The sequence below is a fragment of the Aphelocoma coerulescens genome, chromosome 2 (genome assembly GCF_041296385.1).
Source record: "Aphelocoma coerulescens isolate FSJ_1873_10779 chromosome 2, UR_Acoe_1.0, whole genome shotgun sequence".
Taxonomy (NCBI): Eukaryota; Metazoa; Chordata; class Aves; order Passeriformes; family Corvidae; genus Aphelocoma; species Aphelocoma coerulescens.
The window spans coordinates 31,334,409-31,357,234 of record NC_091015.1 but is presented as its reverse complement, the minus strand read 5'-3'; the positions used below and the strand labels follow the sequence as shown (position 1 = coordinate 31,357,234).

The window sequence follows — 22,826 nt, the reverse complement described above, 5'->3', positions numbered from 1 at the left end:
CTGACTGGGAATTTCAATGTTTGTGTGGGTGGATGGGTTTGTTTAACCACAATCCCCAAGAGACTGTGTATTTTTAATATGATAGAAAAACTTTAATCATTCCATACAAGCCACTGATCTGTCTTTTGACTACTAAAACCAATTCACATTATGAGACATGAGAGTTTAGGAAGTGGTAATATTTCCAGTATTTTTGCATTAGTGCACATTTATACACCAGTATAATCCATCATATGTATGAAACCAGATCAACCCAAAACTAAGCACTACAAAAACAATTAGGAAAAAAGTCCAAATTGAAGTAGCAATGTGGTATTATTTTAAGCTTCAGTAACCCTCTCCGTATGACAGCTCCTTGGATTTTTTACTGTAATGTACAAAACACAGAGCCTGTCAAAACTAGGAAAATGAACTGTTCCTAAAGGTGGCCATGAGATCATCACTGTTCTCTTGATATGTATTGGGAATGGCTGGAGAGCAATTGAGGGAAACAGGACAGCAACTGGGAGAAAAAAAGTGCTGCATCCATTTTATTAGACTTTAGCAGGCCTGAAGGCTCTTAAGGTGTTCCAGCACGAGTGGGCTCTTACCCCAGGTCTCCAGGTATGTGCTCAAGCCAGACACAGCAGCTGGGCAGGCGCAGCAGCAGCTCCCAGAGCAGCTCCAGGAGAAGGTGCTGACCACAGATGCTGAAAACTCAGCTACACCTGAAGAGAAGCAGTTCTATAGCAAGTTGACATCCTGCTGCTTTCAGTTTCTGCTCTTCCCCTTCAAAACCTCAAGATAATTCCTTCTTCAGGAGCACTTGGCTGTGAAAGTCTGAAAGTGCTTTGATGGGCATGTATTCCAACCTCTTTTTGCCTCCTCTGCAGGAGTACGGAGGGATCTCCCTAGTAAAGAGACACTGTATGAGAATCTACTTCTGTCTGCCTCCAGACTTCCTTTCCACCTTGCTCAGGTGCTGTATTCCTTGGCAGAGGGCCTTAATCTCTTTCCCTTTTCTTCCTGTAGAGCTGTCTTTCAGGCTACAGCAACTACCTACCCTGCCAGCAGCAGCAACTGAGTGAAGAATGAATGAAGAAAATGTGTAGTGCAGATCTGCAATTCAGTGTGATCAGAAACAAATGGAACATTGTGCACCTTGGGTGTTGAGATGTCTGCTGTTTCAGCTGAGGCACCACTTCTGCTACAGGCAGCGAGAGGGACCATGCTTTCCTTCAGCTCAGACAGTACTTGCTACATGGGTAACTTGAATTCTAAATCGAATTTTTTGTTTTCAGAAAACAAACTACTGGAAACCATTTTTTTTGTTGCTGTTTTTCTTTTTTTTACATGTCATTCAATCTCTCATGAAATCAAGACTGTTATCTGGATGACAGAGAAATATACATTGCTGAGTTATTACAACAATGACTTTACACCACCTAAAAAAGCTGTACAACAACTTTCAGACATCAAGTTTCTTACATCAGAGATGACAGACAATGATTGTGCAAATACCAAACTTCATTCACGTGTCAAGGAAAAAAAGTTTCAAGTTAATCAGCTGCAGATTACATTCTCCTGATTTTCTTCACTCATTGTTCTCATAATGACAATATCCATTAACATTGTTTTTATTCTCAACAAAATTCTAGAGCTACCAGAAAACCAAAACAAACAGGGAAGAGGAGGGGTGAAGAACTACAGTAGTCAATAACATACACTTAATGTGCACTATAGAAAATAACATCTTTAGCTTCTACTTTTACCTTAACAGGAAAGTGGGAGACAAAAAATTTACTAGAGTACATCCTAAAACCTAAGTAAATCATACCCAACCATCCACCATAAATTTTTATCATTTTAATGAGAATTCATGTGAATTTTTGTAATCAATGAATACAGCAGAAAATACCTCTGGGGTTTTTTTTACACCAGATAAGCCAGTAGTGGTATAAAACTCACTGTATAGAGTTCACCATATCAATTAACAAAGTCTTAACCAGCAGTTCAACTCTGCCCAGCTACTGAATGCACCCATCTACTTTAAGATAGAGATTCTTAGAAGAAAAATAGTGGAAACTAAATATGAAAACTACACATTTCTTATAGAACTTGAGTTTTATTTTGGGTACATGTAGACTACCTATTATGGAGAAATACCAAACTATGGAGAATCAGTATTTTTAAGTAGAGGGTGCAGAGAGAAGATTCAGTCCTCTATAAACTTATCAAATAAATGCACTAGGGTTTGCACGGGGATCCTTTTGGTTCCTGTATCTGTAAGTCAGCCAGACTCCCAGAATCTGAAAATAAAAACCAAAGACATTATTAAACAGAGGGTCTCCATCCCATCCTCTAGTTTTACAAAATTTGTTTTAAACATTAAATCAGGACAATGAATTTCCAGTACACAAGTTTAGGATATTTTATTGTTGCTAAAATTGTACAACCACACTCCATCTTTCTTAATTAGAAAAAAGAATGCACCCTCTCTTCTCTAAGAGAAAAATCATACCTAGCAACAGAGAGAAAGACAAAACAAAAAAGCCAAAACTATAAACAAAAAAATCCAAACCCATATTCACAATGCAATAAAACATTTCCCACTGTTATAATGAAAGTTAAATTATTCTTCTCCCCTTCCCAAATGATAACTACTTATAAACCTGCTTTTAGTATAGTGATAAAAAAAATCCTCCAAATTGTTTCATTTTACCACTTAACTATATGGCTATTCTTGTGCCTTTTCAAATATTGCCATCCCCTCAGCTACCTTCCCCCCTCCCAGCACCTTCACATTTTTAGTAGAGATAGCTGAGGTCAGAGTGATTCTGTTTAAGTTGCCATATCTCTCTTGTTGCTGTCATATGGACAAGCCTTCTAAAAACTGCACTAAGCAGCAGGAGAACATTTTCACGTGCCCTGTTCTGGGCTTAGAAAAGACCTGCTCTGAGGATTTTTATACTCCAATCGATAAAGCAAGTTATGTATCATCATGGTACTAAAGAAAAGAGTCAAAAGACCTTTTTTAATTTTAACCTACTGTTTAAAATACAGTTTACTCCTCATGCAAGTCCATATTTGCACTACAGGTGGCACCAAAAAAAAAAAAAAATCCTCAAAGACCTTATGTGTGCTAGAGTAGGGAATAGGTGGGAAGAAGGGGGACCAAGGTAAAGCAACAACACTCTTTTTATTACTGCTGGAGAATGGTACCCTTGAACAGCTAACTTTCTGAAAGGCTTAAACTTTACAGCACCATATTTTAATGCTGAGGTTTGTTGTCTAAATAACAAAGTTGCAAGAAAAGCCTTCCCTCTGACAGACTTAAGCAAGCTCGTAGCTTCGAAAAATCTGGCCTAATTAATTATTTGACTCCTGAGATTGGACTAAGGTTTCCTGAAAGAAACCCCCTAAAACTGTTTCATAAAACAAAGCTTTAAAAGTGGGGAAAAAGCACTCGACTTTCTAACCACCCACTCACCTCTGTGAAACTGAAGAAGAGCCCAATCCCTCCGACAAATCTCAGCACCATTCCAGAATATTCTTCCATTATCGGCGCACACGGTCTACAGTGGAGAGTTCTAACACAATCCTGTAGCAGATACAGAGAATTGCTTTCCATTTTCTGATGACACTTTGTCGTTTGAAAGCATCTAGCTTGCTCTAGAAGAGACTGCTACCCATGGACAAAACTCCAGCAGTTTTAAAAGACTCCAAGAGAGCAAGTATATAAATGACAGTGGAGCACAAGCTTTGCAGGGTGCCCTGTGATTGTCTTTCCAGTAAGAGAAGAGCTTAGTATCACTGTAAGAACTACATTACACACTTGTTAAAATGCTGCTTTCTGTAACTATGAAAACAGTTGTATATTTTTGAACAAACAGTGTGAAAAAGTAATGGTTTTTCACGCTTGAAGAACTTACAGCGGCGCAGGTTTCATTCGAATAAAAAACTCTGAATCCACAACAATTCAGATTTCTCTCAATATCTGTTCTTGCGCTGTTGGTGTTACTCCATCCCACCTCTAGAAGTTCACTCTAGAAGCCATAAGTAAATACGTATTACATTAATTGAACTGTTTTACACTGCAAACCAATATACAAAATCAACTTGATAATGCCCTAAATAAAGCCTTCAGATCTTGATGCTCAACGGGAGAATATAAATATATTAAAGAATGACTGGAGTGTCCAAACAGGCTGTGTAGCTAATGAAAGAACAGCACCTAACAGCAGGACATTCATGGGTATAATTCATTTTCTTCCTTTGTTTTTGCTAATCCCAACAAGATCCCTAGTAATGGGACATGCAACTAATCTAGCTGGGACTGCCCAGGCTTTACACAAAAAGCATGCTCACATGCAAAAGCTGATTGTTTAGTCACTGCACCTTTACCCACTTCTTATGCAGTAAGAATTGGTCTCCATACCACATGGAAGATTGTTTTACTTTCACATGTAAATGCCTAATGTAAGTTATGACCTCTCCAGTTACACAAGAACAATTCAGTGACTTTATCAAATTTACACCATGATTACTGTGTATTTCATCAGTTTATCTGAAATTGCTGAACACGAGATATAGCCAAGAAATCGTGCTGCTATACCTGTGACCATAAACCTAGAAAGGAAGCTTAAAAACCTATCAATTAAAAAAAAAAAAAAAGACATATGAAAGTCATTTTAGGACCCAGCTGCATTTCTTTATAGCTACCAAAGCCAAGCACTGACCAAGACCTAGTCTTTAATAAATAGGATAATGCTGATTTTCTTAAAATATGCTCTCCCCATTTTATGGAGGACTATATACAAATACATGTGCCCATGTACATATATATTTATAATGTTATGCTATAGATTAACTGAGAAGTCAGGAAACTTTTCTTACCTGCTGTTCCTCATTTAGTGCCAAACACGCACAGGAGACAGAAAACTGGACAATAAAGACTAGAAGAAGAATAATCATGTACTGGAAACAATAGTTAAGGATATACTCTCAAATTAATTTTGTTTTTATAACAGCATCCTAATGGTATTCCTTATTTCACTGGATAACAGTAAGTCCTTTTGTAAAGAACTGTGGAAGCAAATTCTGACTGACTGTGGAAGAGATGACCTAAATAATGTTCCCCAAACCCAATCACCATATATTATCTCTTTTTGGCTACTACTATACATAGCTGGTATTTCCAGGTTAGGTATTTCTTGCCTAGCAAGAAAACATGAGCAGAGAGGTTAATAAAAGGAGATTTCAGAGAAAAATCTCCAGCCAATTTCTCCAGTTTTAGGGACTCATGTCATTTCAATATACTTCACTTAAATAAAGTAGTTACGAAAATATTTTTCTGGGTATTGCATATTCAGATTATCTTTTTTCAATGACATAGTCTTGTAATTAATTACAAAAAATAACTTTAGCATAGATTAAAAATAAAAAAAGGTAAGAGTTGCTCTTGGAACACAGCCACACACACTTTCAGACTAATGCATCTGAAAATGGTATAAAACAAAAAGAATAAACTTTGATACTAAAGATCATGTTTTGAAAGTTGGGGAGTACTTTCAAAATTTGCCCGCTGTGTTCAGAGGCAGATACTTCACACAATTAAGCTGTTTGTAAAGTGGAGGTCAGCTCTTATCCACAGACCAAAAAAGTTAAATATTAATAGTTCACCTACTTTAGCTTTGTGTAGGGGTGAGCACACATAAGAGGCACCTGTTACACAGTGAGCCACCATAAAAAGCTCTCAAAGAATTATAATAGTCTTATTTTTAAAAAGAGATGTGAATACTTCTATCTTCAGAGCAATGGAGACAACAATGGAGAAAAAAAAAGGAAACTGAAATAAAGTTAAATGGAAAGGAAGTCTAATTTAGACTGCACTTGACCAAAGTAAGATTGTGAATTTCAGTTCTGCTTCTGAAGCACTTCCCCCAGCAGTCTCAGCTGACAGAGCAGGTTGTTTACATGGCTTCAACAAAGCTGCAATCAATGCAATGCATCAGAAGGATACAAAGAATAGCAATACTTGATGATGTTTCACTGCCCCAATCAATCCAACTAAGGCAATAAAGAAGAGGAAGACTCCTACTGCAATTACCACTCCAACGACTCTGAAACTAGAGATGAGGCCGAAGCCAATTCCCCATGCTGCAATTCCGATCAGCAGCAGGCTCACCAGCTGGAGGGAAAAGAAAACACGAAGTTAGACTGCATATCCCACACACAGATAATTTTTTTACATTAAAGTTGTTTTTAGAAAGGTGCAATTTGTCTTTCTGGTGCAAAGAGAAGAAGCACAACCCTAAACAAACCAATCATCCACATCATTGTACAGGTAATTTCAGTTCCAGATGTTTTAAGGCATACATATTCTTCCACACTGTCGATGTGGCACTGTTACAACTCAGTCTACCTATAAGTCAAGCCATGTTGTATTATCTGTGACTGACTAGAGAAACTAAACTGTAGACCATAATGTAATTGACAAATAAGCTAAAAATCATCAGCTTTAATTCAGAGAGTGGAATAAGGACGAAAATTTTGGATGTTTTGTGAAACTATGGCAGTATATTTTAAAAAAATAGAATATACATCTGCACAGCTCTGAATGTGTAAAAAAGGGCACTTTGCCAAAACTTACTGGAATCAGCTGTATTAATTAATTAGAAAGGCATCCTTTCTCCTCTGCATATTTCTTCAAGAAAACAGCTCTACTATTAAGTCAATCCTATTTCAATACCCAAAACACTTAATGGTGTTTCCTTCCTTTTAAACATGGTATTCGGGGAAGGCAGGCAGAATCTGTTCCAGTTAGTTCACAGAGATTTATTGTTTATATGGGCAGGAAGCTCCAGCCTTTCCTGTTCCCATACCAAGAAAACACGACCCCAAGAAAAAACAAATTCCAACATGAAAAGCTGCAGAGAAATCTGTAATGAAATCCAGCAGGAGGGAAGCAGCAGACAAAACCAACCCAGATGTCCAATGCACAAGATGCCCAAGACTCTCTGGTTTCAAACAGACCTATGTGCAACATATCACTCATTACATTCTCTGTTAAATGACACCAATTCAACATGCAATTTTTACCTTTCCAAAACTCTGATCTCACCAAAAAATACCCAGCTGTATAGCTATTTAAAAAAAACCTGAAACCAATGACATAAAACAGTAAGCACTCAGTCTAGTCCAAATACTTGGCTTCATCTAACAACAGGTGTAGAGCAAGCACTTACACTTGCTCACCAGTTTCCATTCAAACAAGGCCCATTCTCATGACATTTTACTGTTTATCCAGAGGCAGGGAGGATATATAAAAAAAAAAAAAAGTAATTTCCAACTTACCACTTCAGTATACTTACCCTACAGCTGGGCATTCTTGTTGGTTTTAATGCCAAATACATCTGTATACTTTTTCCATTTAAGTACACTTTAGAGGACTAACCTACATAATGCTGCTTTTGAAACATGGAAATCTAAGGTAACATCAAGAAAGCTAGTAAAACAACTAGAGATGCTCATCAAGATCGAAACACAGCCGGTGGATTTTTTTTTGTGTTCACACAGGAATACATCTCTAAAAACTTTTTACCAAAAGCCAATAATTCACAAAAGAAATTTAAGAGCCTGCAAGAACAAAAGCAGGATATTTGTCATACCTACACGTCTCTCTTAACACACAAAGAGACAAAAAAAGATATAAAATTCAAAGGAATTGTTCAATACCAGCAGAGTTTTAGGATGATTTCACATTCGTCTTTGTTTCTCTTAAACAAAAAGCCTAAATTACCACATTTGTTTAAAACCAAAACAACAGGCCAAGGTGTCATGAATCAAAATTACAGAGAGGATTGAAGAAAAAAATAAAGCAAAATGCCTTGGCTCTAACATAGACAAATTTTCTGAATCCATGCTTTAAAATAATTAAAGCATTAAAAATTAGCCTTGCTAATCAGATTAGACAGTTAAGTGCAAGACCTATCTTTTCTGATCTATCCACTCACTTTATTTCACAGTCTCATTCCACTGGAAAGATTTATTTTTCCACATAAGTATCGGAAGCAAGTAACAAGAAACCCCACAGCCCAATTTCCAATCAAAAAGTGGTGTCTGATATCCCATGCTCTGCATCCGCTTCTAAGCGCTGAACTCACACTGTCACTACATAGGTCTTTAAAAAAAAAATCTCACAGGCAACACCAAATTTCAATTTATTTCACAAAGAAGAGCAGTTGAAACTTTGCTCCTAATGATTTTTTCACCAATACTCTTCTGTCTGAGGGCAAATCTTGACTTTCACCAATCTGCCTCCAAGATACCAATATGTGTATTTGTTCAGCTCTTTGTTCATTTCATAAGAGGTCCAAAAGCATTAGATGAAATTAGTTTTGTTCTTAAAATATTGAAATCAAAACAAGAGACAAACTCTGTGCCTCTAATACCCAGTCTGTGAGCTGCAGAGTACCAGTTGCTTCTTGCTGCCATTACTGATCTCATCTTACATTCATCTGATTATATATGCATAAAATTAGTTGCATGGCACTAGAACTGTCCTGACACCCTGGCGCAAAAAACCAGATGTACCTGTTTTCTGGTAGAAACAGCCACATGTTGAATCTAGAACAGCTCTGGTTTTCAATCAAGTGGGGAAAAAAAAGCTTCTCTGGATTTTAATCCCATTAGTGAATTCCAGACATTCAGGAAATAACATAAAATAGTTCAGTTTCACATTCAATCACATTCAAGTTTTAGAGCCATCAATCTCATTTTCAAGTGTTACCTCCATAATACCAAGGCTCTATTTTCTTTCACTTGACAAAGTTGTCCATTGTCCAATTCCTTAAAACATCTGGAAATTCAGTGTGACCACAGATCCATGCTACTGGGCTCTGGCTGACAAACTATGTGAAAATGCTGTATCCAGTCAGGCAGATCCATCACTTGGATCAAAATCATACTGGCTACTCCTATCTTGCCACTTGAAATTGTGGAAAATTGACACTGTTTCGAATGGAGACTACAGATTTATTAACCATTCCAGAAACTGATTTAGTATTAAGTTTCTGTCTCCTCCACGTGTTTACAGAAAGAGGAAATTATGGTTATTCCTTCATATTCAGATTTGGCATAGACTATCTGAATGAGAGGAATAACTCTCTCTATATAGTTTTTTAGTGCCATAATGCAAAAAACTAAAGTAAAAGCACATGACTACGAAAGGAAAAATAACTTAAGCTGTTTTGAGAAGAGGTTTTACAAGTCTGTAAAACAGTGCAAGGCTCATAGTGTTATGCACTGTTTAGCCACTAGAAATGACTACTCAACAGTGCTTATTCCAGTGTTTTGAGATGAAAGGATTTAAATGCAGTATTTCTAAAACTGGAGCTGCTATGACTTTATAGTATAATGAAACAAAATTAGTGACCCCAACCACTTCAAATGAGTATCGTACATTCTAAACATACAAGCTTTACCTACATGCAAAAAGGCCATGTATTTCTGTTAAATAAAGGAAGAAGCTTCTGGATGTCACATTTTATTTTACTGAGAGACCACATTTCACAGCAGCAGAAGTCTCCCAAAGTAAACAGTATCATCCTTGGAAGACGGAATTACCTGTGAAACTTCATTTTATCTATATGAATGTACTTACACAAAGCTAGCTTTGGTTAATAACACTTCAAATATTTGCTTGATGTATCTGCCAGATATATCTGAAATCACAGTCCAGTTTTTAGTGATTAGGGCTAATCCAGTTTCCCATGGGAGGGTTGGAGAAATGGCCTGTTAGACTGAATGGCCCCAGGCCGGACTGCTGAACTTGAAGGGCAGTAACTGATGGCTCAGCATCCAGCTGGTAGAAGGTAAGCACCACCACAAAGGCTGATACTGGAGCCAATATCACACAGTATCTTCATCAACAACCTGAATACAACACAAAATTAATCCCTAGAAAATTTGTGGATGATACCAAACAAGGAAGAGTGGTTGACTCTGTAAATAGAGATTTAACTCAGATATACCTTCATAAACTTGAGGCCTAAGCCAACCTTAGGAACCTTGCAAAGTGAAAAATTGTGCTCCTGGGTGCTTGTGGAGCCTGGGATTGGACCAGCTGAACAACAGCCTTACTGAGATAGATAGGGAGATCAAACTGTTCATCAGGTTGAATACAAGCCAGGAGTCAGCTCTCACTGCAAACAGGGAAAGCCAAGGGGAGTGCAATCAGAGGAAACACAATGCTGGTGAGACTGAAGCTCAAATACTGTGTTCTATTTCAAGTGGAAAAGGAATTTGAGAACCTGGTAATGAGTCGGTAAAACAGCCTGGAGCCTTGAGGATGAGAGGTTTGAGAAGAGGTGATGGATCTGGGTTTGTTTAGTATGACAAAGAGGCTGCCTAGGGATAATCACATAGTAACTAAAGCTGAAGGCATATTACATGAACATGGAGGTGAACTCTTCTGGGTATCACAAGTAACAGCTTGGAAGGTTCAGATCGGACATAAGAAAACACATCTGTAAGGTGGTTTGGTGCCTTACTCAGAGAGGTGATGATCTTTGCTCTCAGGAGTTTACAAGACTCCACAGACTAAGCCACAGATGGCAAGCCACTGATATTCATAATCCTTCTCTGAGCAGGCGCCTGGACTGATGAGCCCCAAAAATGCCTTCCAACCAACACTGCCACACACCACAGCCAGCACTTTCACATGCCACTCTCTCCACACCAAAAATCAAAGTTTTACCAGGCAGAAAGGAGATGGATTTAGCACTGACCAAGGACTTTTCTGCACCATCTAGCTCACTACACAGCTTCTAAACTGTCTATCAACAAAGCACCTTCTTATAAGCGGTAAGAAAGTCTCACAATAAAAGAGGAATAAATGATTCTTCAGAAGTACCTACACGGCTTCAAAAACACAAGTACAAGTCTTGTTCTCAGAAGTGATTTAAAAGGTCACATTCACTTAAGGCGTATTCACATAAAAGCCAACAAGCATTAAGAGCAAAGAATCTATAATAACCTCAAACTGGAGTTATTTGTGTACAGAATGATGCTACAAGCACACACTGTCCAAATACCAGAAAAACAATACAAAGCCATGGAAGGTATGTATACATGTGGAGGGGTGACAGTATTTTGTATTTAATATCTTCATTTACTATATATTATCTACTCCATCAATTCAAACCCTAGCCACCTTACTTAAAAGGCACATGCACAAATACAGGCTTAGCATAATTCAATACATAAACTCATAACTTTGAAATTAAGTAAATACTTTACCAGAACAAACATTTAGGTAGCACAAACCCTAAATGAAGATCAGTGGTTATCCCTATGAGATAAGGGTATTTCTACTTTGGAGTAAAAGAAATGGAAAAAAAAAATCAAGCATATTGTCAGTAGACGAAACATTACTCCAATGTCAGTATCTGTATAGGGACAATTTTAGGTAAGATTTAAATTCAAGATCACTGGAACAGATCAGACACCAGTTTAGGCACCTTCTCTTTTTTTTATAAACACGTACACACATCTGAATTTCAGAGATGTTCCAAAAATAACAGTTTCTCTAACAAATCTCTTAATTTGCTCTCCTCTTTAAATCCAAGTTCTCTTGTGCACATAGCTGCTCATTTCCCTCATTCCTGTACTGGAAAAAACATATTTCTCTCCACAAGTACCCCTTCTGTACTTATGTGCAAGCTTATAGTCTACATTACAAAAAAGAAACAAATACTGACAAACTATTTCTCTATACAATGCCACTGAGAAACAGTTCAAATGCTAAAACCACTTCCTCCTTCCTATAACAGCAGGCCACCAGCAAATCTGCTGTCTTGACTAACTGGCAACTTTTTGGTATTTCAACTAGCTTGGACTGCTTGCTAGGAAGGAAGTCATATGCAGAAGTTGGTGTTTCCACTGCTTCCTTATCACCTCCGTACAAACCGGAATTGGGAAAAACTACATTTCAGAATTTAAATTTCAAGAACTACCAATTCACCATTCCCAGGTAAAGAGATTATATAGCATTTATACTTGTATCAGCATGGGAAATATTTACAGAATAGCTGTCAGGGTAGATATGGAACAGGAACTAAAACCAGAGGAATTACACAAATGATGAAATACATCCTTCCTAACCTCTCTCTCTGCATTTAAGTTCACATTCGACTACTTTTAAGGGTGCTTTAAAATTTAAATGTCAAATGGCATATATACTGAAGGTAGAGGTTTCCACCACTCTCCCCTTCAACTTGGCCAACCATTTCTGTACAGCCACAGAGAGTCTAGAAGACAATTCTGATTCCTGGTACGTCATTTTAAAGCACTACATTAAAACAACAGGCAGTACATATTGGTTTCTATCACAGCTGTAAGCTACTCAACCTGTAAGCAACTTTATTCCCTTACAGTACTACTTCAGCTTTATGGAGAGCAAAGGAAAGCTCTGGGTACCTCCAAAGCAAAATCTTCCACCCTTACATGACTTACTTAAATGAAGAGTGATCAGTAGTCTGATTATCGAACAGCCTTGAATGTGGAACAAGTGATTTACGTGAAAGGCAGCATTCCTGCCTCTTATCACAAAAGCCTGTTCTTTCTGTTTCAGGCCTTGTAAAGAGTTATTCATGTTATTGGCCATGTAACAAACTACTTACACACTACAATGTCAGTGAGATTTAACCCCTACTACTCTCTGGTCTTTGCAAATGGAAGCTTTCTGCTGTGCAGCAGGAACAATTATGTTCTAAAATGTTTACTTTTACTTGTGTGTTTGTTCATTTTTTTTAAGAGGTTGTGAAATGTTTTCACAAAACCTGGTGAGCCCACAGATCCTTCTTCCACACATCACATCTCCTTCAACACAAAAACAAGAGTACAATAACCCACAACTAATGATGTAAGCTACAAGGCTTCTCCAGGGCATTCAAAGGGGTTCTCAGTAATTGTGCTGGTTTTAAAGTGCCCATCTGCACCACCAGGATGGCTGAAAAGATCAGCAGTATCAAAACACACCACGTTCCACACACCCTCCTCCTCTGTGCTGTGTTGTTCTCCTGCTCTTTCCCTACAGACAGGCTGCCTTCTTAGCTCCAAATGCCACTGTGCACTCTGCACAAGACAGTGAAGAACCAAAACCCACACCCAGCTGGTCTATGGACCCACCACCACAAACTGCTGTCACTTTGGCTACAAACTGACACACAGTATAGCTGAGGGCCTTCCCAAGCCCTGGCAAAACATCTTCAAATACCTATCTGTACTTTTGCTCTTCTCTTCTGTGTTCTCAAGCGTGAGCATAGAAACCTTCCCAAAATGCCAACGAAAACAAAAAAGCCACAAGACTGACATGACCAACACTACCTTCCTTGACTAATAGTTGGGAGCTTCTGTTTTACCAGTTTTATTTACATAAAAAGACTAGATAGCCCAGCTCATACTGCCATCTTCAAAATGTCCTTGAGAACAACAGAAATGGCTCCAAGGCAACCCGCCCCATTTGCTGAGCATCCAGGTGTGACAAATGAGGCAGACCAGCACAGCACAGGCTGGTGCTGGGGCAAACTCTTTAAGCTGCACAGCTTAATGCTGACCAGAGCCTGTCAGACAGGGCAAACAGCAGGTTATTTATATCTTACAGCTGAAACCAAACTTAGGACATACCAAAATGAAGTTGCACTCAGAGATCACAGGCTCACTCATCAATGTGAAAGAAATTGCCACTTGAGGCAAGAACTGTGCTTCTCTAACTCCTGTCTGCTTGTACCTGGCTCTGGGTAGCCACTATGCCAGTCAGGAAATATCACAGAACACAGAAGATACATTCCCTTTCCCTAGGAAAATCCAGATGTTCACCCTGCCCCTAATACCAATCTTCCCCCATGCAGCAAAAAGGTGAAGCAGACAGATTTGCATGGAAGATGCAACATGGTCACTCCTCTTCATTAGGAACTCTGAAACTAAGAAAAACATTATTACAAAATAACTTATGAATCAAAAACCCTCTTAAAACCTTCAAGCCAGGTTGGAGGAGGCTTTAAACAAACTGGTCTAGTGGTAGGTATCCCTGTCCATGCCAGAGGGATTGGACCTACATGATTTTTAAGGTCCCTTCCAAACCAAACCATTCTATGATACCTAGCACACATTGTCCAAATCTGAGAATTTCTATACTTATCTTTGCATATTTCCACAGTACAGGGAGAGCAAGCTTGAAAAAAAGGGCATAAAGCACAAATGCACTTTCAATAACTACAGCACCCAGAGAACAAGAAACAGTGATAGGGAAAATAAAAAAAAAAAAGCCCAAAAAACTCTTTTGAACACAATGCTTTGAAAATGGATGCAAAAACCAGGGCACTTAATAGGCAACCAAAAAAAAGAGTTTCAGAGAACAAAGTAATATGAAAAGTAAATTATTTTGATAAGGTACTTTCTAGTGTTACAAGTTAATGTGGATGCTTTTATATGGAATAAACTTTGTGCTATTAAAAAATACACACTTCTAATGGAAAAGGTACTTTATGTTTTACTTGAAATCAAATGGCTGCTCTAGGTGTAAGAAAAACAAAGCCTGCTCATCAAAACAAACGTGAGATATTTACATGCTGCCAATAAACGTTACATGTTTCCTGCTGCAGCAATAATTAAGTAGCTGCTTGGGTGACAAAAACAGCACACACCACCCAAATGAACGGTCAGTATTTTTTATAATTTGAATATTTAATCTTGTGGCTCACCTACCACTTCAGCCTTTCACCACTAGTTAGGAACTTCCCTCTCCTCTCTGAAAATCACATCTGAACCAAGATATTGACTGTTTGCACCTCAACACAATTACTGAAGAATTCCTTGGAAGGAACGCTTAAGTTACAAACACATCCGTGAATTTTGATTAATTCTGTGGACAGGCACTTTAAACAGTTTGTATGGGTTTGCCATTTGATGGGAAATGTAAATATGACTGACTAAATAAAAACTAAATAGGCCAGATACCCAAAATTAGTATTTTAAAGGTCCTTGTATTCAGTTCTTCTGTGTAAGACTTTATTCTGATAATATACGTCACTACATACCCAGAGTCAATAGTCTCAATTTTTTTTTTCTACTCTTCCTCTACCCATAATGAACCATACTGAAGTCAGCAAGACTCAGCATAGATGCCAGAATTACTCACATAAAATAGATTTTAAAACAGAATCACGGCCTAAGGACATTAGTCCAGAAAAGAACCAGAAGTCATCAGCAAAGTAACATCTGAAAAGAACATTAAGTGAGCAATTAGGTTACTGGGTATCTGGTTTCTTGCCTTAAACCAGTAACTGATTTATTACTGCCAGGAGATATATTTTTCTTGGTGTACTACTAAAAAACTAAAAGAAGGCAGTAGTAAAAAAAAAAAAAAAATTAAGCTTCAATATAATATTCTATCTTTGAGTGTTTTAAAGAAAGGCAGAATATAAACTGAAACCTCCAATATAGAGTTCTCAGGGTTAATTCATTCCAAGTATGTCACATAGACACATCAACACTGGTTACAAAAACATCCAAGAAGCATTACCTATCCCTTCTTACCTCTACTACTCCCTTCTCACCACTTATTAGTGAATCAACACTATTTTAAAAAGTATAATTATTAGGTTATTGCTCTGACTGTACTCTGTATTTTTTTTTCCAGCTGGGACAAAATAAGTCCATCATTCACTGTGCTGCTACAACCCTTGTATTTCAGGTTTCTGTCTAACCAAGGAACAGAGAAGCCCACACATTTTACTCTACCAGGCCAACTAAGCACCTTAAGTGTTATTTTTCCAACTATGAATTTAAAAGCCTTAATTCTTGTAACTTGTCTATAATTAATAAACAATACTAGCAATGACAATTGGATATTCTTGTACCTATCATTTAAAGAAGTTATTCCTTCCCTTCAGCAAAAACATATGTCAAATGACAGAAGACCAAGTGACACCCACAAAGTAAATTCTACTCAAGGAGACATCAGAGCAGAAATTAAGGTCATAAGTACACTGTACAGGTACCACAGACAGAACTACAAAAGTCCAAAAGTTCAGCCCACCCTTGCTGAGGCCAGATATGCCCAAAAGACCTACCAGAATCATTACACCTGCTTAATATATGGCTATTTGGCCGTAGAAATAACTTACGGAGTCTTTAGAAAAAAAACCACCTGCTGTCCACGTGACATTACAATAAGATCTGTGCACGTATTATCTGAGAAAGATCCAGATTTCTCTCACTCTTCTGTCACTCAAGGAATAATAGCAAAAATAACAAAAGAAGTATTGCATTAACTGAAAAGTGAAATTGGGATGGGATAACGCACCCAAAACCCACCTTCTGGGACAGGAAAATCCCATGAAAAGTTAGCCATGATGATCTTTTGGAGTCCCTTTCAACCTGAGCTATTTTATGATTCTAACTTAGCTGTATCATGACATTCTACATATACTAAACTTACCTTCAACTACAGACACCAAAGGAGGCAACGCCTATCTGCTCCCCTCTGTTCTGGCTCGGTGTAGCCCAGCAACACCAGGCATCACAGAGATCCAGGCTGACTAGGACAGTGGGTAGGCTGGGCTGCCTAGGCATGCTCCAGACTTTTTCAGGGACATATTTCACTCCTCAAGCTCCTCCAGGGAAGGAGACCAAGTAATAGTACAGCCTCTCCTGTAAAAAGGTTTCTCTTCTGCTCTGAGGAAAGTGGGGGGGGGGGGGGGGGGGAGGGGTCACCTCGTACACCGAACAATATAACAACAATCAGCTCTGGCTTCAGCACAGGCACTTCCACATCCCTTCGTGCTCCATCCTGGTGAGCACCAGCAGGTCCAGGAACTGCCAGCTACGGGAACTGTTTGTTCTGACGAACAGCGTTAGACCTGCTCGTTCTCCTGTCTTGCCTTCAGCCGAGATCGGGCAGTGCTTTCGGAAAAACACGGATACAACTGCCCACAAGCACTGGCTGACCCCAATTTCAGTCTGCGGAAAGTCATTCCCAAGCACAGTTGTTAACTTGAAACATTAGAGGACATTCTACCTCTCCAGATGTGCTGTGAAAGGAAGCCATTACACTTACTCCCGCTTCTTGCTATTTCTATGCCCTTTAAAAATAGATAGCAAGGAAAAACCCCCATAGCTGCACCACAATTGGAGATTTTATTGTTCTCTGTTGAAAACAAGCCCTCCAACATGCTGGAACAAAATCAAGCACCTGCCTGGAGATCCCCAGCAAAGTCATCTATTTCAGCTTAACATCCTACGTTTTTTCCCCCCTCATGTATGTTCCCACCACCCGAGGCAGCCCTACTTTGTAACTCCCTGGTCCATCCCAGGGAACACCGGCGGTTGCTGGGGGCCTCGTTACTGACTGAACTGCACTTATTTGGGTGCTGATCCCTGGCTGAGAAATAACAAAACAAACCCTTCCCCGCTTCACGCCTGGGTTGGTGCAGCGCCCTTTCCAGACGGAGAGAAAGGGCACCAGCGCGCCAGGCCCTGGGGCCGCTCCTTCCAGGAGATGAGACACTCGCCGCCGCCCCGGGCGGGCAGCGCTCCCTGGCCGCCCTGGATTTTGATCCCGAGGAGCCACGTCCGCGCGGTGACAAAGCTCGGCCTAAGCGCTGTCACCTCCTCACCGCTCCCACCCCATCCTCCCGAGCCGGAAGCCGCGACCGCCCGGCGGCCGCAGCGCGGAGCCCCCCCACGCCCGCAGCCACAGCCCGCCGGGAGAAGCGCAGCAAAGCGCAGCGAACCACGCCACCTCCCCACCCCACCCCACCCGGCGGCGGGACCAGCGGGGCGAGGAAGCGGCCCCGCGGCCGGGCCGAGCGCGGCGGGCACGCACCGTGTAGAGCAGGTTGAGGGCGCACAGGCAGTTCTTGGAGCAGGCGAAGCCCCCGCACGCCATCGCTCCGCCACCGCCGCCCCGCGCGGCAGCCGCTCCGCCAGGAGGCCGCGGCCCCGCCCCCGGCCGCGCGCGGGTGCGGCCGCAGCAGGTGAGCGGCGCCCGCTGATTGGCCGCCGCGGGGCGCAAAGGTAAATGTATGCAAACGGGGGCGGTGACGTCGGCGCCGGCAGCCGCTATCCGGCGGCCGGTTCGGGCCGGGCCGGGCCCGGTTCGGGCCGGGTTCGGTTCGGTGGCTCGCGCTGTGCGGGCGGGTCCCCGCGCCCCGTTCCCCGTTCCCCGCGCCCCATTCCCCGCTGCTGTGACAGAGGAGCTCCCTTTCCCGCTCCCCGTTCCCCGCTGCTGTGACGACACGAGCCCGGGCCTCGCCCCCGCCCGCCGGGACCCGCCGTGAGACTGTTCTGTTCCCCGCACGAGCGGCGCCTCGCCGGTGACGGCGCATCCCTGTAATCCGTGGCCTGTGTAATCCCAAGGAAACATCCAGGGATTTACTTGTACAGAGCGTGAAAGTCTTCGGAGTGCTGGTAGTTTTACCGGCGCTTCATAGAGTCATCAAGGTTGGAAGAGACCATCAAGTCCTGCCGTCAACCCAGTACTGCCGCTGTACTCTTATTTCTATTTTTAACATTTTTTTTTCTTTACTAAATCGCATTTCTGCTGTGCCTCCTTACATATCTGTATATTTCTTTAGTTTGAGGGTTAAATATTTTAATTACAATTATTTTACTTTACAAAACCCTCCACCTGTATTGATAATTTCCTGCTATTCAGTACCTAGTTTTTATTATATGTTCGTACTTAGCTTGAATGGTGTCCTGGTTCACTATAACCATCCAAAATCCTGTCTTCACAGTTCCCATGGGCTGCAGTCTGCTGAATGATGCTTTATAATAAATACAACAGATCTAATATCTGCCAGCTATTCCAGTGTGAACATGTGTTGTGGGATTAGTGTCCAAGGTAGTTTCTTATCTTTTTTGCTGGGTTTCACAAAGAGACAAGGACACGCTTGTTCCTCCCTCGGGATGTCTGTAAGGGTACATGGCACAGTAGTTTTATTTTATCAGGGTTTGATGCTGGAGAAGTTGTGAGGATCAGTTTCTAGTAAGCAAAGGAAGCTGCATCTACTTTCTGATGAATTCACGACGATTCTTAACAGGAACTTGTCATCAAAACAGTTCAGGGAGGAAATTCTGAAAGCATTTTGTTTTCTGTAATTTGGCTGGCTTTCATCTGCTAAGGGAAGCCCCAGCAGGCGAATTCCTTGCCAGCAGTGAGATATTGAACAGCAGCACGCTTTGTCTTTCCTAGTCTGTCACTCACATCTTTTCTTTTTAAACATCTTTTTTCCATGCTCTTTGGTATTTTGCTAGACTTCTCCAATTAAATATAATACACGGGTTTTTTCTCATGCAATAACAAAAGCTCATTGCTTTTCTGCTGATGTATATCTCTGTCTTTCAGCTGCTAGACAGGCAACAAATTAAAATTCTCCAATATTTGTGACCACAAATTAAATCTGAATGCTCAACAGGTGCTGAAGCTTTATGTTTGTTTGTTTCTAAACATGACATCCCTGCTGCTGAAGTTTTGAGAAATGACAGGAAGAGTTAAAAATCTATTGAGATTTTTTTTTTCACGGTAATTAAACTGACTTAATGTTGTGGCTAATTTGGCCTATTGGGAATGTAGATTTACTGACGGGAGCTACTGCCTTTACTGAGCCATGCTTCTGATCTTTTGGGCCCAACTCTGGCAGAGCATAAACCCAGTATAAAGTCACTTGTTTCAGTTCAATTTTACTAGCAGTTCATAATTTTATTGTAAAGACTGGTTTCAGAAATTGTCCACTTGATAGGAAAGTGTATTTTGGATGTATGCCCTTTCCTGAACACAAGCAGCCGTCAGCATATCAAATGTTTTTGTTGGATTTTGTTGCAAATGCTAACATCTAAAGTTACTGTGCCATTGTTGCTTTGGCTATAGTGCTGAATTATTCAATATGATCATCCACTGCCCTTCTTTTTAGAAGATCTCTTTCACTATTAATTATTAAAAGCAGTACCTCCACTTTCTTAATTAATGCTGGTGTTTCTTACTAAAAGACCCAGCTCCTATAGCCTGTTGTGGGTGGGAAGTGTCTTTTACATGTTCACTGCTTCATGTTCAGGTAGGCATCTAGCCATGTCTGATGCAACTTGGTTCATACCCAGCCCTGACCATAAACTCTGGGGCAGAGTTCAGCTGATGTAAGCACTCAAAGGCTCCAATTAACTAAATAGATCTATGAGAAATGTAGCAGGGGTCCTTCCCCCATCCCCTTTCCAATTTTGTTCACAAGCTATAGTAGAAACTTGGAATAATAGGGTTTGGATTTAAAATGACACTTTTGCTGATACAGCAGTCAGCTGTGCTGACGTCTGTAATTTCTGGTGGTGGTCAGGAGTGTGTCTGTGCTCCCAGTTCTCATCAGGCTTCAGCACTAAATTGGCTCAATTCTTTTAACTGGTTAATTATAACTTGTTAGTTATGAAAAGACTCTCCTGCAGTTGGAGGGAAATCTGTCCCTCTTTGTAAGGAAAACATAGATAGTGATACTTTAATTTTTTGAAAGATTTCTTAAGTAGCTGAGGTCTGAGTGAGGACCCTGGGTATTTATCTTGTGAGCCTTTGTCTCTATAGGGGATAAATTCTGCACTTCCATCTGTTACACAGATCCAGAGCTGCCGGACATAACCGAGAGCAGAGTACGCCTTTTGCTTTTCTTTCCTCACTTCTTTGTCTTTCTGGTGCTTATTCTCCGCTTCCTTGCACAGTCTTTGTTCTCCTGCCCTTCTATGGTGTGTTTCAATGGCATTGCTGGCGACAGGAGGAGCTACAGTGTGAATTAGTTTTGCTTTCATGGGAAACTGCAGTGGGGGGAGAGTAACTGGGCACTTGTGATGCTGCTGACGTGCACTTACGAGACAGTACAAAACAATGCTTCTGCAAAGGGAGAGGGGAATGGAAGCACAGAGTTACTGGAGCTCAATTCTGGCACACTTCTTACTAGTCTGAAAAACTTAAAATGAAGCTGTTTGAGTAGTTTACTCTTCATTTCCCAGTAAACTCCATCAGCTGGATTGTTTTCCAGAGGATCACTGCATGAAGCCTTTTAGTGTAACACACTAAATGAAAACTCAGCTTACAGGCAAATCTCTTCTGTTTCTGTAGGCTGTGACCCCACATGGGTACTGCTGGTTTCTGTTATCTATTATGTGCCTGAAATCTAAAGGTCTGTGTCACTTCTGAGGCACAAATTTGAAAAGTGAAGGCTCAAGTATGTACAAAGTTCTCCTAAAGTATATACTATTGTCTTAAAATTAAGACAGTTGACCTTTTTTGTTACTCTCTCCTATTATGGTGTCTAAAATGTTGTGAGTAAAACATTGTTTGCAGAAATTGATTTTTATCACTTTATTTTTCCCAGGTTTACAATACGTTGTTGACAGCACTTAAGGTATTTCATTTCACTCTTTGTCTTGTAAAGTAATTTTTCTTCCCTTCATTTATATAAAGTCTCTCATGCACATCAAAACCAGGGAGGGGGAAAATAGGGTTAAAGAAAGCCAGGTGTTTCCAGGAGTAGTATTTATTGTGTACAGTTGGCATATTTAGGTGTTAGTCTTGAGGTGAATAGTGTATACGCACAACAGGACAGGGTTTCAGCTGGCTTTACTTGGAGTAAATAAAGTCCTTATCCTTCCATGGCAGTTGACCATTAAACCATGTTCCTGTCCCACTTAAGTATGTCTGAAGTTTGGTGACAACCATAGAATCTGTCAACAAAGTCTGTGAAGTAAAATGCTGTTTATCGTCAATCATGTTTCTCCATGGATGCAGAGTTTCCAATGTCCAGTCATTTCTTGTGTCACTGGGTAGGAAAATCTGAGTCATCTCAGTCACCTGAACTGCCTCAGTTATGGAGTCCTGTCAGTTCATCACCTTAGTTGTCAGTAACCTCTGACTGAACACAGAGTCAATTAAACATACACTTAAAATGTTATCTGCTGTAACAATCGAGATTTTTTTTTTCCTCAAATTCAGCACAAATGTCCTGTGGACATACCCCAGTTATTCCCTGATGTGTTAGTAATGAATTGGCTGTGCCGTGATGTTTGCTTGCAGTCATGAAATTCTCCCTGCTTCCTGGAACAAAACCAGTTCCCAGCAGTGCTATTGCACTTGTGCCACTCCATCCCCAACCTTAAAGATGCCCTTTCTGGCACCAGGCAGTGAGGAATAGCATGAGTGGGTGTAGCTGTTGCGTGGATCTTTGCTGTCTTACAGGTTGACACACAAGGTGTTGTTGGTGGTGTTTCTTGTCACTGATCATTATGAGCCAGACACGGTGGAGATGCGAGTCTGGCATACAAAATGAACTTGTCTATGTTCTTTGGATTGAAGAGTCTTCTCTGCAGAGAAGAAAAAATGTACAAAACTGGCATTTTTATTTATTTCTTTAGTGAAGTGGAGCATTGTAGATAGAGAGAGGGAAATTAGGACAGGAAAATAGGCCGTTTAAGTACTGTGTCTAGAGCAACCCACAACTAGGTCAGAAATTAGCTCCTCCAAAAGCACAAAGACATAGCTCCTGTTCAGTTTAATAAATGTAACAAGTGGTTACAAAGGAAATAACGGTTTGTTCATCTTTGCTTGTGGAGAGACAGATAATGAATGTATTCTTTGACAAACCTTCTGACCAAAAATCCAAACGGCATAAAGCTCTTGGATTGAGCCTGGGAAGTTAAATTTCTATTAGGAAACTACCTAGAAGGGAGACTTACTCAAGCAAAAGCAGCTACAGGCAAGTGCAAAGCTGTTGTCCTGGGTGGAGTGGCTCTATGTCCAGCCTTGC

The 22,826-nt window shown here is 40.4% G+C and overlaps 1 protein-coding gene across 1 annotated transcript; it reads right to left on the bottom strand.

Moving 5' to 3' along the window:
* Positions 1-1,485: 1,485 nt before the first annotated feature.
* LOC138106403 (tetraspanin-13) lies at positions 1,486-17,996 on the bottom strand. The gene is made up of 6 exons (XM_069006955.1): positions 17,870-17,996; positions 6,002-6,169; positions 4,876-4,956; positions 3,912-4,025; positions 3,470-3,580; positions 1,486-2,288 (listed from the first exon to the last, which is right to left on the bottom strand). Exons 1-6 carry the CDS (start codon positions 17,930-17,932, stop codon positions 2,214-2,216), a joined length of 612 nt encoding a protein of 203 aa, XP_068863056.1. The 5' UTR covers positions 17,933-17,996; the 3' UTR covers positions 1,486-2,213.
* Between the last annotated feature and the right edge of the window lie 4,830 nt (positions 17,997-22,826).